General features: G+C 27.1%; 1 protein-coding gene across 1 annotated transcript in view; it reads right to left on the bottom strand.

Moving 5' to 3' along the window:
* LOC105627280 (TGF-beta receptor type-1) overlaps positions 1-15,801 on the bottom strand; it is a 40,305-nt gene that overhangs the window by 7,856 nt on the left and 16,648 nt on the right. The window contains exon 3 of the mRNA XM_012208567.1: positions 2,936-3,144. Coding sequence (XP_012063957.1) covers positions 2,936-3,144 — 209 coding nt within the window. The remainder of the gene's footprint in view (positions 1-2,935; positions 3,145-15,801) is intronic.

Raw genomic sequence — 15,801 nt, 5'->3', positions numbered from 1 at the left:
GTATATATATATATATATATATATATATATATATATATATATACACAATTACATAATATATTATTTAATTTAAAATACTTGAGTTTGTAAAAAATTACAAAAATATTTTAACAGTTAATGCCATACAGAAAAATATTTTAGGGTTAACGTACTCTCAATTGTACGTGAAATGATAGACTGTGTTCTCGAATTTTTTATCAAATTTTGTTCGCATTACAAAATTCACTGGCACGTGTATAATTGTATATACATATAGACTAGTATTATCTTATCTATATGTAATGTACATTATCTGTATCCCCTCTTTATTACGAACAGAAGATATACGAACAGAAAATGACAGTATACATATATGAGTACACAATAATGTTATAAAAATATGTACATACATTGAAATCTAATAGAAAATAATTTTAAAAAATTCACTTTTGCAGTAAATAAATAATAAAATATTTAATTTAAAATAAAAAATAAATGTCTCAATTAATAATTAAAGTTAAATAATTAAGTTTAAATTTAAACTAATTATTATTTGAGTCATTTTTATTTAACGTTAGAATATTAAAAGTTAAACGCAATAAATATAGATAAGTACTAAATTTAAAACAATACGTTATATACGTTTATATAATCTCAAACGCTCTCTAAAGATAATTATGAATTGCGTAATTTATATCTCGCATTATGTAACGAAACAGTAACACTATTCTGTAGTAATAACAAAATATCGATTTTTATTTGATAAAATAATCGTTTAAAAACACAAAACCATGAGGAACGCGATCAGGATAGAGAGAATTGTCGGTCGATGGCAGCCATTCTGTCCATTCCTTGTCTTGTCAGCTTGGCACAAGCAAGATAAATGACGCGAGAACATGAAACATGGGGGAATACAGAGGAGAGAGTGGTGTGAAAAGTGCGCGCCCAGACAATTCACAAAAGCGTAGAAAATCGATAATCGATACCCCGCTTTTCTCATCACTGTCGCACGCCTGCCTTACCAAGGTTGCCATCGGAAAAGTCTTTTTCCCGCTAATTCATGATTCGCAAAACAAAAAGCTGAAGCGCCGCAAAACAATGACAAATTTATATGCGGCAGAGAAAATATATTTTCTTAACTAAATTAAGAAATTATAAAAAAAAAACAGAAAAAAATTGTAAAAGCAGTAAAAAACCAAAATGTAATTTAAAGAAGTTTGTTTTGTAATCATGCATTATACAAAAAAAGTATGTAAAGGATAACAATAGAATTTAACCATAGACTTGACTTCGGAATATATAAATCTGGCATTGCTTTTAAGTACTATTGACATTAAAGCTTCAAAAAATTTCGCAGATTGCATTTCTCAGGATTCAATGACTTATTTAAATTTGTAGTCTTTTCTTATCTTCCTTGTCTTTTCTTACTTTTCGAACTTTGTTGCGTTATTGAACACGTGAATCAAGAGTTTTAAATGCGTAAATTATTACATAATTTATTATATAAGTTATACAACAACTTACAAAATTATCATAAGAAATAGATAATTTAACAGAATTATGACTTAATCGAATCATTAATTTATTAAAAATTGTAAAAATTGTAAAAAATTGTAAAAATAAAATACAAATTTTTAACTTAAAATTCTACTTAAAACAAAAATATTTTATTTAAAAATGTTAATGCAAAATTTTTAACAATTAAATAAAAAATTGTATACTACATTTATTGATTATAGACTTGTCAATTAGTCGATTTAAAATAATTTGACATCTCAAGACGTCGATACAATTTCAATGTTTTTTAAAAATAAATTTATCGTTTATGTTTTAAATGCTCAGAATTCAACCAATAATTCATTTATTTAATTTTGCTAAGTTATCAGACGCAATTACACGCGATATCTGTTGTTAGTTATCTGTAAATCATCTTGTTGCAACTCAACGATTACAAAGGCAAAATCTATCGCTTGCATCATATCACGGATGGTTGATCCATTCAGGACGGACAAGGCAGGAAATGCATCCGACCATAAGTTGCTTTGTCTCGATAAACATTATATTACAAAATAAATGATATAAACTATTTTAAAAATGTAGTAAGTGTTAATAATTTTATAAAAATAGAAATTTAAGACACACAATAAAAACTTTACAAATTAAGATAAGAATCATTAATTTATTAATAAAAAATTGTAAAAATAAAATATAAATTTTTAACTTAAAATTCTACTTAAAATAAAAATATTTTATTTAAAAATGTTGATGCAAAATGTTCAACAGTTAAATAAAAAATTTTATACTACATTTATTAGCAGTAATAAAATATTTAGAGATATAAATAAATTTTAATAATAAAAAAGAAGCTTTTATATACGCTTAAGAAGCGTGAATAGCAATTAATATTGTAATATAATTATTACATAAATATTTATTAATTATTAAATAAATATAGTCAGACCATATTATTAACCTGTTAAATTGCTTACCAGATATTAATAGTATTTACATTGTGCTAATACGATTAATCTAGTAGTAATCTCTAACAAAAAATATGTTTTTTTTAAATATATTTACTACAGAAAAAATATCTTTAAATAAGCTATAATTATATTACACAAAAACTAATACAATAACTTTAATAAACACACAATCAAACTTTCCATAATCATTTTACAAATGAGCTTTAACATGTAATATTTTAATAAACAAATTACTATCAATATTTTTTACTTGAATTATAGAATGTTTAAAATTTCCTTTCAATTTTTACTTAAAGAATTAATTTCTTTTATGACTCAAATGAATATTCAGTATTTCCATCATTGAATCCTTCGAATTTAATGATTATTTCGTTTTTGCCAGTCTCATTCAGCGGAGAAATGAACTTTGCAGCAGGAGCAACCTTGAAGGCGAGGAATCTCGTGGCAGCCGCTTTAGCTGCAATTTATTGTACCTCCTCCGAGGTGGTTCACAAAGCGAGAATTCGACCGACCTCTGGACTCGTAAGTAGGAAAGGAAGGCCTTAGATCGCGATTGCAGTAGTCAGAATGATCGCAACAAGCGACCACGAATTCGATGCCATCTCGACCGCGCAGCGTACTGTTTGTGGTGCACCAGACAGAGTACTCAGTATCCGGAAAGAAGTTCATCTTATTGTAACACCTGGGAAAACAATTTACATAACGAGTACTGCCGCGGACTATAGTGTTCATATCGCCGAAAAATGGAAACAATCCACAGCTGCCGTAAACTGTAAACTGATGTAATATCTTTATGGAAATAGCGGATAAATCAGCGGATGTACCAGCAAATTAAGGAATAAGATTTTGGTAGGATAATATCCAATTGAGATAAAAAGGAATAAAGGAATACTAATGGCAGCGTTTTAATTGGCTCAGTATGCTATGATGCAGAGTGTAATAAGCTGCAGAAAAATAATTAGCATACATTAGACTTGATTGCATTAGACTTTTGATTGTGATCAATCTATTTCTTTTTTCGTTTATATTACAATTAAAAACATAATTTAGAGATACAACACAACTTAAAATTTACAGTTATAGTTTGTAACAAGAAAAATAATTATTAATCAAAAAATTAATTAACCAAAGCCAATGCAATTAAATCTTTAAAAAATTCTATAAATTTAAAAAGTTTTATATTTCAATAATAATAAAATATATTTTATTTAAAAAATTAAATATATTTAATAAAAAATTGAAAAATATCACATTTTTAAAAACACCATATTTTTCTCAGTTGTATACATATGTGTAAACTAGTATAATAAGAATATATACAACATTGTATAATTTTTGTATCAAAGTTTTCATAACGTGCATATATTATCTCATAAATTTGAAAATTATTTTCAATTTCTGGAGAGATTAATTAAATATTTTTTCTTTTCAGAATTCATGAATTTGTAGACATTCTGATGATACATCTTAAATTAAATTTTTATCTTAACAAAATCAATTTAATATAAACTAAAAAAGTTTTGAAAAATAACAAAACTTTATCTTTCAGTTTATTTTAAATTTTATTTAATATTAAATACTAGAAAATTTTTGCAAATTTTAATTTTGCAAGAAATTAATTTTGTTGAATAACCTTAAAAAGAAAGGTACATAGAACAATAAATAAAATAAATTACTAAAGTTTATCAAGAAATTTTAAAACTCGACGCAATATAATATATAATATATTGTACTTATAATATATTGTACATTAATTAAAATCCATAAAAACATCGATATTATATTTTACGCTTTAAACAGGAAAAAATATAATCTATTATCCTTTTAAATTTTGTAAAAATATTCAACATATACAAAGATAATAAATGTAATACATAATAAAGTCAGAAGGCATGCAAAAAAGTAAGTAATAGTATTTCAATCCTATCCCAGGCAGAACACATATTCATAATATTATACGACGTCTTCACTTTATTTGCCAGTATAAATGACAATAACTTATTAATGACTATGTCCTTATGATATTATGACTTTTGTGTTCTACTTGAAATTTAACCTCACAATTTCAAGAAAATTTTTTAATAAATTATATTGTAAAAATTAAAAAACTTGACATGAGTTGCAAAAGGGTGCATTATATTAATAATAATAAAGCTAATTAAAATAATTTGAAAATAAGTATATCAATGAGGGAATAAAATGATAATCATAATGTTCTTTTATACAAAAATTGAATTTCTCATGTCAACTTTTTAAATATTACTTGATATAAAAATAGATAAAGTCATTAATTATGTATAATACATTTTTGTTAACATTAATAAAGAAAACTATGAATTTTGCAGAAAATCTGAAGGTTACTACAGGAGGCGGGAAAGATATTTACAAAAGCCTTTCTCATGTGGGTCACGCTATCAAAGTTACTTGGGACAATACTATCGTTAAAGAGCGCAGAGAAGAGAGCTATGACAACATGCTACCGGTCCTTTCCGAGTTCACTCAGGAGAATTTCCGGCATACGAAAAAAAATACAGGAAAAAAATCACCTTGAAGCGACTACAAGCTCCGAAGGTGGCAAACATATCGGTATCATAATAGCGTATGTTATCTTATCCAAATTCATTATCTTGTTCATTACACATTTTTTCTTATAGATGTTGCTTATTTTATATTAATTTCAACATGAATTTAATTTTGAGATCCATTAAGATGTAATTTTTTTAGTTTATAATGCATCAAATGTAAATATAATGTAAATAATGTGAGCGTGTGTTACATAGAAAAACTGAAGAAGTAATAGAAAATAATAAATGCTAAATAATTATTAATTATATTTTTGTACAACTCCTTACTGCGTAAAATAAGTTGTATCGTATTCGTATCATATTCGTTTTAATGGAAACAATTTACGTATTTATACGCAATACGTAAGAAAAACGGAGAGAAATAATCTACAACACGCGCGAGTGTAACAGAGACGCATAATAACATGTTACTCAAATACTATTAATATTGATAATATACTAATATAGTACTTTGTAACTGACTGTGATATTTAATTAAACATTAATTTAATTTTTTTATAGTTCCAACAATGGAACTTTATACTTCATTGTAATTAAAAAATCACAATATAAAAAAGTTCAGCGTTTTACGCTATAGTGGATGTAATAAACGGCGAAAAAGAACGCGCAAAGCTCATTCGTGAATACGCAAATAGTGCGTCATATATACGCATTTACGTCTACTAGCGTGTAACAGCGTGTCAAGAGCTTTCTATTCTTTACACAATATATATAGTGCATGGCTTTGTACAGATATAGAAAACTACACAATGTGCCAAAATCATCGGTTAATATTTTAGGAAATAAATTCTTCAATTAACTTTGAAGTAATCCTTGACTTCTGCAACATAACATACAAATATTTTTTGATTTTTAAATAATTAAGAATATAGAGTTTAATAAATTAAGATCCAAAAGATAAATACATAAAAAAAATATCGTTTTCTTATCAAAAATAAAATAAGTCTCATTTAAGGATCTCAATTGAAAGATTATTTAATATTAAAAAATGTTAAATGATATTATTTGAACTTTCATCAGAAAAAATGGCAGATTAAAATAATCTACTCCTAAAATATCATCAAATAATTTTTATATACATTTCGTATAAAAGTGCACAGATAACAGTAGCGGGAACGTGACAGACAGCGTGTCAGAGAGGACTCAAAATGATAATGCTCGAGCAAAATAAAGATATATACATTGGCAGAGATCGTGACATAACACTCTATTCCGATCATAAAAAAATAACTCATGGCTAGGCTAATTCTCCATTAAGCTATATAAAAATGCTCTAACCATTGTTCGAGCCGCTTTTGCTTTATCATACAACAGAAGAAGCTTCATATTATATACAAATTTTTTTGCAATATTAATATTACTTCTTTTATATTGCAAATATTATAAATTAAATTTTTATTGTAATAAAAATTCTTGAATTTATTTCTTAATAAGCTCATTTATAAAGAAAAAAAAGAATGTAAAATATCCCTATTGAAAATAGATTAATATAACAATATTGTTCCTTTGATTGCAAAGATTCTTACAAATGATTAAATTAAATATATTTTATTGTGAATAAAATATATAACTGTATTATTTACTGTTTTAAATATTATATACTTTGAACTTGCGATTAAGCGATTACTGACAATGAGTATTCTTATACAAAATATATGTCCACAAAATTTAATAGTTTTATTAAACATAATAATTTATCTTATTGTTTAAGATAGCAATAAAAAAACACAAAAAGTTAATTAGAACCATTCAATTATATATATATATAAGTAAAGTCAATGTAATAAAGTTAATTATCAACATCTATGAACAAGACCTTAATAATTTCGGACGTTACTGCGAATAGAGTTGCCCCTTTAACGCTTTAAGTAAATAGTTGCGTGAGATAGGTCAAACTAGCTTCTAACTTGGAAACAATTTCTTTGTCACATACACAACTGCATATTCTGCTTTCACTCTTGTTAATCTTAGTTTAGATATTTTTAGAAATTTTTCCATATATATGCTATATCTATACATTACTTGTACTACTATAAAATAACTAATATCACAAATATCAAGTTTATAAATAATCATGCAACTATATGTTTAATTACACTGTACAACAAAATTTGATCTCTTTTCACGAATGTGAATAATCATTTTCAAAGTATTTTGTCTTGTACATGAATCTGTCGTTCAAATCACGTGACAATTTTCAAAAAATATAACGTAAAAATAACGCTGTAGTAACAAATTTTTTTCTTTAAATTTCGTTACTGCTACGCAAAAATATCAACGTTTAACTTTCAAATTAATTTTATTTTTTTGTATGATCTTTCATATATGTATGTAATGCATAGAAAAGACATTTTATTCCATCTTATTGCATTTTATAGAAGGAAAAAGTGTTTTTGTACTTACATAATATTATTAAATCATACTAAATCAAAATATAAAATTAAGAAAATATAATATGGAAGATTGTAAAAATCTCAGGTTGCAAAATGATGTTGAACAGTGTTATTAAACGTTGCCGGGACTCATTGGCACAATTTTTACAATTAAACTTTTAAACTTGTTGATTAAAACGTATTGATATGATAAAGAGAACCATTTTTGACATTTCCAGATACGATTCTGTATACTTATACTATGTAATTTTTATGTAATAAAAATACAAACATGCATTGTAATCAGCTTTATAAAGAGATGCCTTTATAAAGAGATAAATTGATAAATATCACAGTGTAACTTATTTATATAACATTAAATTAATGACTTCACATTAAATTAATAAAAATGTAATAGATATAAAAAGACAGATAGCAGACATATGTTCTTGATAAAGATTATATCTTTTAAAGTTATTTTGTAATGATCACGTAATAAAATTACAGAGTAATTGTTACAGACTAATAAATGTAAACTATTTTAAACGTCGCTTGCTTTAATTTAAAAATATAAAACATTTTGTCAAAGTTAAGTTATATTTTAACTCTGAGTGTTTATGCATTTTTCGTGCATGCGGTGCAGCAAATCAAGCTAAATATGAATTAAAGCCCATCCTTACATACAATTGATTTCAATTATTTTATTATAATTTAATGTTATTACTCAAAATAACATCTCATATAATAATAGAAACTTTTTTTTTTACTAACCCGTTACTTACATTTACTTTCTCAAACTGAAAAATATTAATGCAAAACTTTGAAATACTTAAAATTACAAAAATTTATTTGCCTTCTCTTAAAGAAACTTTTTTCTTTTTTTATTATAATACTTGTTTAATTAAATAAATCCTAAAAAAGGTATTTATATTATAAAAGAGATATAGGGATAACTTTTTTTTCCGCCATTATTTCTTTCGTTCATAAATATACATAAACCAATGCCAACTTGCCTCTTATGCCAACAAGCCCCTCTCTTTTTAAATTGATTAAGCAGATTGGTATGGATCTATAGATAACGAAAAATAACTAAAATTCCGAATTTAAAATATAGCAAGAATATATTTTACAAATCGTTTTGCAGAGATAGAGACATACAGAGAAAAAAAAAGAAAGTGAGAAAGGAGAGTTGCAGCTAAAGCCCGTGCCACCTGCAGAGTTTTCGTAACTTCCAGGTCTGTTTGGACTATACCTTCATTGTTGCTAGGGTGTAGCGGAGGTTTGAGATCCTTATTGCAAAAATCCTCACTGCAGCACTCGATGACGAAGGTCGTGTTTCGCGCTTCGCTCGTCATGCAGAAGATGCGCGGCTCGGGCTGCGACGCCGGCAGGCGTTTATTCACGCACCTTCAAGCCGATTTTGCACCAGTTTCAAAAAACGAGGTGAGGAGAACTCGGGATAGCGCGCACGACGCGTTTGCATCGAGGCACGAGATATCAAGGAAATTTGTATTATGCAGTTTCACGGCAAAAACGCAAACGGGGATCCGATCCCCTGGTAGCATGACAAAAAAGGATTAGCACGCTTCTAAGGCTGCGTTCTAAGCCTGTTTCTATTTACCAACATTGCCGATTATCTTCTTATGTTATTTAATATAATTCAAACGCGTTAAATGACACACACAAAAAGTGAACACAAAAAGTTTCACAAATTAAACTTTTCTAAATTTTAAGACTTTTTTTATGAAAATACTATGTGTAACATAATTAGAATTTTGTTTAATTTTTTCTTGTTAATATCTTTTTCTTTCTTTTGGATTAGTACATCTTCTGAAATTTCTTATCTTTTTAAATTTCTTTTTTCAAATTTCTTATCTTTTCTAAAAATTTTTAATACTTTGAATTATATTATTTTATCGTGCTACCGAAACTATTGAAAATTTCTCCCAATTCGGTCAAATCTAATTTGTTTGATATAACCGATCGACTTTTGTTAATTTGCCTATTGACGGCAACTGTAGTTAATTATTACTCTTCTTAAGAATTTTCTTTTTCAGAAATTGTATTTGAATAGAATAAATTTTGCTTGACTCTTGTAATAATATGATATCAATGTGAAATTGAAAATCTTATTTAATGATTTAATTATCTAATTATATAATAATTGTGTATTTACATATACTATAAATTAACTGATAATAACGCGATAATATTTCGCTAGGTACGTGCACAAGTTGGCAACGCACCCATTCAGTTATTCGCGTCACAATTCATAAATGCGGATATTATCGAGGGAACAGGAGATCACCGAGCAAACTCCAGCAAAATCGAAAGAAAAATACTCAAAAAACCGGGAGAGGATGCGAGAGCGGGAGCTAGTAGTCGGGAAGAGCAAATCCGCAACACCGTGCAACTCAACACACTCTCGTGATACCTGACATGTGGGGGTAGCCAGTGGTAGCGTATCTTCGTGATTCCTGAAATTCTGCGACTCCTGTCGGGGTAGCATCGGGGGCGTACAATACGGCATATATAACGCGGAGACTCGCGTCGACTCGCGACGCGAGTCTTTCTATCGATCGGGTTTGTTCTACTACAGTAACCTCGGCGAACTCGAGAAAAGGACAATCTCGGTTCGTCGAGAAACGCGTCAGATCGCCGGAAACGATCTTCAAAGCAGGCACATCTCGCACATTCTGAACTCGGCACAGCAAAGAAAATGTGGGTTAGGGGCAAACGGTAGACACTACAATGCAATGTGTGTTAGTTGGATTTGTCAAACTTGGCTATAATTCTACGAAAAAGCGCAGTATTTCACATACTTATAAAAAATGTTATTTCTTTATATATCTCTTGCTCTTTTGAACTAATAACTATAAAAGCAATACACGTATATATGTGTGATAAATTATTATTGCTGCTATAGTTATTAATGTATGCATTAATATATGTTTAAGTCTTATAAATTATAAGAAATTTATAATAATTGATTTTATGTAAAAATTATGTTCACCGCAGAATAAATAAGTAATAATATTGTAAATTAATAATTACTCATATTATAATGAAATTAATCTAATATCTAAATCTACAATATTTGAACACTATTCAATGTAAGTTTATAACTCAAAGTCATGCCTTCATATTCAATTTTGTTGCTTTTATGTTGATTTTTCATTTTCAATATAATTTTATAAATATTTTTTAATAAAAAAATACAATTGATTTCTTATTTATTGAGTAATTCAACCGTTATTATCATATTGAACATGTTTTTCTACATAATAAGTTAATTATTACTGGAAGAACATTAAACAAAACTACCCATTTTATAATGCTCGAAACAATTGCAATTTCTTTAATATTTCTCAGATATAAATGTATATCATTGTCACGTAAAATTTTATTCGTAATATATGTATGTAAATCGCACTTTGTCGCGACATACGCGTCAAGGTGAGCTACAATACGCGTCGTGATTCGATCATCGTGAATCACTTGCGAACTTGCCAGGCACGAAATATCTCAGACGGTCTCAGTCGTCATACATATCTTATTGACGCAAATACTTGTTGATTTGCGTGCTCGATCGCGTGGTAATTAATTCCATGAGACGAGCCTCCAAATTAGTGTGTGCGTCAGTAATGCGAAAGTATGGAAAACAGAGTTAAAAGTTGCAAACATCATGTCATAAACATATGAAAAAATATCGACTTAAACGAAAATCATTTATTTAGAGAATAAAAACAGGAGATAAATGTCATCTTAATCTTTTATGCACAAATTTGAAGAGTAAAGTTAATTCGATAACTGTTTAAATATAAAAAATATTAACACTATTGCAGTAGTATTTTGTGCAATAAAAATTATTTTAAATGTAATACGATCTAATATATTTAATATAAATACGAATTTTTAAATCAAATTCGTATTTATATTAAATATATTAAAAAGTATAATTCTACTGTTATTAAAAAAAACAGTCATGCGGAATAAGATTGTTAAAAAATTGACAAATCTTATTGTACATTTTGTGAATAAATTAAATGTATCTAATACTTTTGCTCATTTTTAATTGAAAGCAAATTGCATAATAAATATAAATAAAATATTAAAATATACTTTACAAAGGATATACAAAAGAGTAAAAATAATATACGATTATTATTTAAAAAAGTAATTAATAATGTTATTCAAAAGATTTTCTCATTACATTTTTGTTGCCTCTATTTTCACAGTAATTTCGCAAAAAATTGTATATTGTATTTAATTAATTAAAATAAATACCTGTATAAAAACAAATAGATCTGATTCAAATTATATATAAAAATTTTCTAACGATAAACGTTAATACAGACATGAAATCACAAAAAAATTGAATGGCCATTTAATTATACGATAATAAACGTATGATAAATATTGTTATTTCTACAAAAAATACGGTAATTACATTTTATACAAGGACATATTTCTCAAATGCAAAAGAATTCATTACTGATATCGTGTAATTTTATTTATTTAGAGACGTTATTTTTGTCTGTTATTTTTGTCGTTTATTCTTGTTATTTTAAAAATCATGCTGTTCACTCGATTTTTGTAGGGTTAATTTATGACATTACGTAGTAATGAATAGTTAAATTATACACACAGGTATACAGAAAGTAAAAATCCTCATTGATCGCGAACCCTTGGAAGAATACCTGAAGATAATTCAGACGAGTTGGGAGATAGTAAAACTGGGTATAAATTCAGGTTGCAGAGGTCTTTATCGCAGCAAATCCGCGAGAGATAGATGCCTGGCTTGCTGTTGCAGAAACGGGGTGCTTCCGGCGGCAGCCAGTTGCTTCGATCGAGGCACCTTTTACAACATCACAATCCTGCTTTAATCCGAAAAACTCGCGCACCGATTTTGATTGATATGCCGAAATTCAGAAATTATATATGTATAGAGACATTTTCTTTTTGTGAATGATATGTTTGAATGTAGGTTTTGCGCCGATTAATTTATAGTTTAAATTTTAAAATTATTAATTAACTCTCCTTTACAGAAATATAAAAATACAGAAATATATAATTTATATTAGCATATTTATGTTATTGTTAATATAAAAATTTTAATATAAAACTAAGATTTTTATATTTTTATATTTTTATATTATATTTTATTATTTTTAATCCAAGAATTTTATTTTTCCCTTAAGAAACTACGGTTTATTTATAATATTAATAAACTATAAATTTCTGATTTTCTTTGAGTTATAATTTCAATTTTCTAGGATATACATATATTGATTTTATATCTTCTACAATGCAGTACAATTCTATATGTATATATTTATATATTAGATAATAGAATATTTATATTTATTAAATCTTTAATCGTAATAAAATGTCTTAAAAAAGTGGTACTTCTTGCTCTATTTTATTTATCTAAAAAAATAAGTAAAAATGTCTACAACTCCCTCTTTGACTTTAATTTATTTTTGTTAGATCGATGTATTTTGAAATTTCAACATATACGACGCGAATTCGCATTTGCGACGCGACACGTCAATTTATTTTGCATTCATGCGATCGCATATAAAATTGCCTCGTGCTGCTTTCACGCTATGGCCGGATCAAGTAATCTCGGTCGCGCTATTTTCAATGCGATCTCCGGCCGAATTATCCGAATTATCCGTCTGGCGCATTAAGTATTTAGGAGCCGTCCGCACGTCTGCGACCTCAGATTGTCGCATTGGTCGGACTGTCTCGGTCGATCCTATTTGATTTTAAGAGTGCATCGTTTTCAAATCGAGATCTTATAATCTTTACTCTGACAATTATTAAAATATAAATCCATATCGCGTCTTCGAGATTCTGTCGAAGTGTGTAATGCGTTTACAAAATTCAAAAGTACACACGATTGACAGATGAGACAAAAAATTTCTCGAGACTAGTAAATATCAGTACAATTAAATATTTATTTATGAAGAATAAACGAAAATTAAATCAGAGAAATTATTCCAAATGTTCCAAAACAGAAAAAAAATCCGAGTAGTTCCTATTTAAAAAGCCAAAAATATCGGAAATCATTTATATAAGTTATTATTAATTATTATTAAACTACACATTTTAAGAATAGAATTTGTTATTATTTTGACAACAGATCTTATGCTTTGTAGAATCATAAAAAGATACTGCGATAGAGAAGTTGAATTTTATATTAAGTTCTTATATTAAGTTTTCTTGTATAAATTATAAACTTTCTATATGTACATAAATATATTCTCGTAAAAACGCGTATAAAAAATTTTTTTATTTATAAAATTTTATATTTTATGTATTGATAGAACGCTTCCAGAAGTATATTTAAAATCAAGAAAATATTCGTTTTGTGCAAATACAATGGAAATAGATTAAAATAATACACATTACATCACACTGATTTTATAAATTACACAATATATTTATATAAATTATTGATTTAAAATGGAAATTATGGAAATAATAAAAATTATGAAATTAAATATTGTTTAATTTTGTAATATTTTTGAAATGATATTGTGAGACTTCTGCATAACCACACAATATTAATTACATTAACATATCCTCTATATATTAGATTTTTGCCCTATATAATATATCGAGCTTCATCCATGATAAAGAAAATGTCGATCTTCATAGGGTCGGAGGTCGAGTTTGCAGTATACTTCATACATACATATTGCGTTATCTTTTCAACTGTTGACCTTTTCGATCATGGCGAATGTTTGCAAGCTTTTCCAAAGCTATTGTAAATTTAGATAAATGCACTTATACATCATTTGCACATAAAGATACTAATAAAATTGCTCTGTAATGTCAGATGATATGAATAACGAATAAAATTGCAAAGCTTGAGAATTAACTTTGCATATTTGTAAAATTACAGGCTTTGATATATTACACAATTTTTGAACACAGATAGAATTTTAAATTAAATAGCAAATATATATTATTAAAATACAGATATAAAAATTTTAATAAAGTAATTAAAGATAATAAACATTAAAAATATAATTTAACAGACATAATCCTGTGTAATGTTATAGTGACTTTATAACAAGTATTTTTCATTATAATTGTTCCAAATAAAATTTGAAAAATAAAAGAAAGATTATACAATACTTTTGTTGTACAATACTTTTGTCTAAGTAAAGTTATATTATCTTTTTCTTTCTTTTTTATCATTTAATATTTATCATTTAATGTTTATTTCAGAATAAATTCAAATTAGGTATCTATAAAATATAAAATATAAAAAGTTTATATTATATTATATAAATAAAAAGTTTTATTTTAAATATTTCGCATAAGTATTATAATATATCATTTTTTATATGTATGCAAGGATTAAATTTATATAAATCATATATATGTGGAGAATAATTTTTATAATTAAATTATTGATTTGATATTCTAAGTAATTATTCTCGATGTCAATTATTCAAGTAATATCATCAAAAGATCTTTTTTCTTCACTTTATGCTTCTTAAAAAGAGCATTGAATTGCATTGACTAATATGTTTCACATTCATAATAAAAATTCATTCATCCATAATATTTGGAACAATTGTCGAAAGTGCATCATATAACTTTCATTTTTAGTGATTCCCGTTTGTATTTTCTATAATGCATTTAAAAAATGACCCTAGTTACAACAGTGATGCAGTGTCGTCTCATCTATTTGGATTGAATTGAAATTTGTATATGGCTACCCCCACGCTTGCGCGTAAGAAGCTTCCTCGACGTATTCGAAATCGATACCGCGGAAGTAGGGAAGATAATGTCGAATTTCGCCCCGAGTTTGCCCTGCGATCGATCGCGACCAGAATTTCCTTGGCTCATAACAATCGAACTTAAAGTTTTACCACGCATCGCAGCGTTCTGTAGCGTTACCAACGCGACGACTAACCGACAACAATAATTCGTTTCCGCCGAAAAGGGCGCTAATCATGGCCCGGGCGAGAGCGCGGAATGGAAAACCGGCTAAATGTTCATTCGTGGAAACCAGAGGGCATCGATCGCAATGTCGAATTAAGTGAAACCACCGAAGGCTGTCGTTCAATAGATATGCTACATGGTATTTCTCACGAATGATCAATGACCTGCATAAGTTTCATATGTAACAAACATTAGAGTAAGAAAATTCTAAGTTATTCTAGCTATCTGATATTTAGACAATGGTCCAATCAGATAGGTGAAAATGTCTCTTAAGGATCGTTAATTTAAAATTTAACAAAAAATGCTAAAACAAATTAAGTTCTATCGATATAATAAAGCTTTAAAAAATTTATACATATATATATATATATATATATATATATATATGTGTGTGTGTGTGTGTGTGTGTGTGTGTGT

Source organism: Atta cephalotes (genome assembly GCF_000143395.1).
Source record: "Atta cephalotes unplaced genomic scaffold scaffold00008, whole genome shotgun sequence".
NCBI lineage: Eukaryota > Metazoa > Arthropoda > Insecta > Hymenoptera > Formicidae > Atta > Atta cephalotes.
This window is presented reverse-complemented; position numbering and strand designations above follow the sequence as displayed.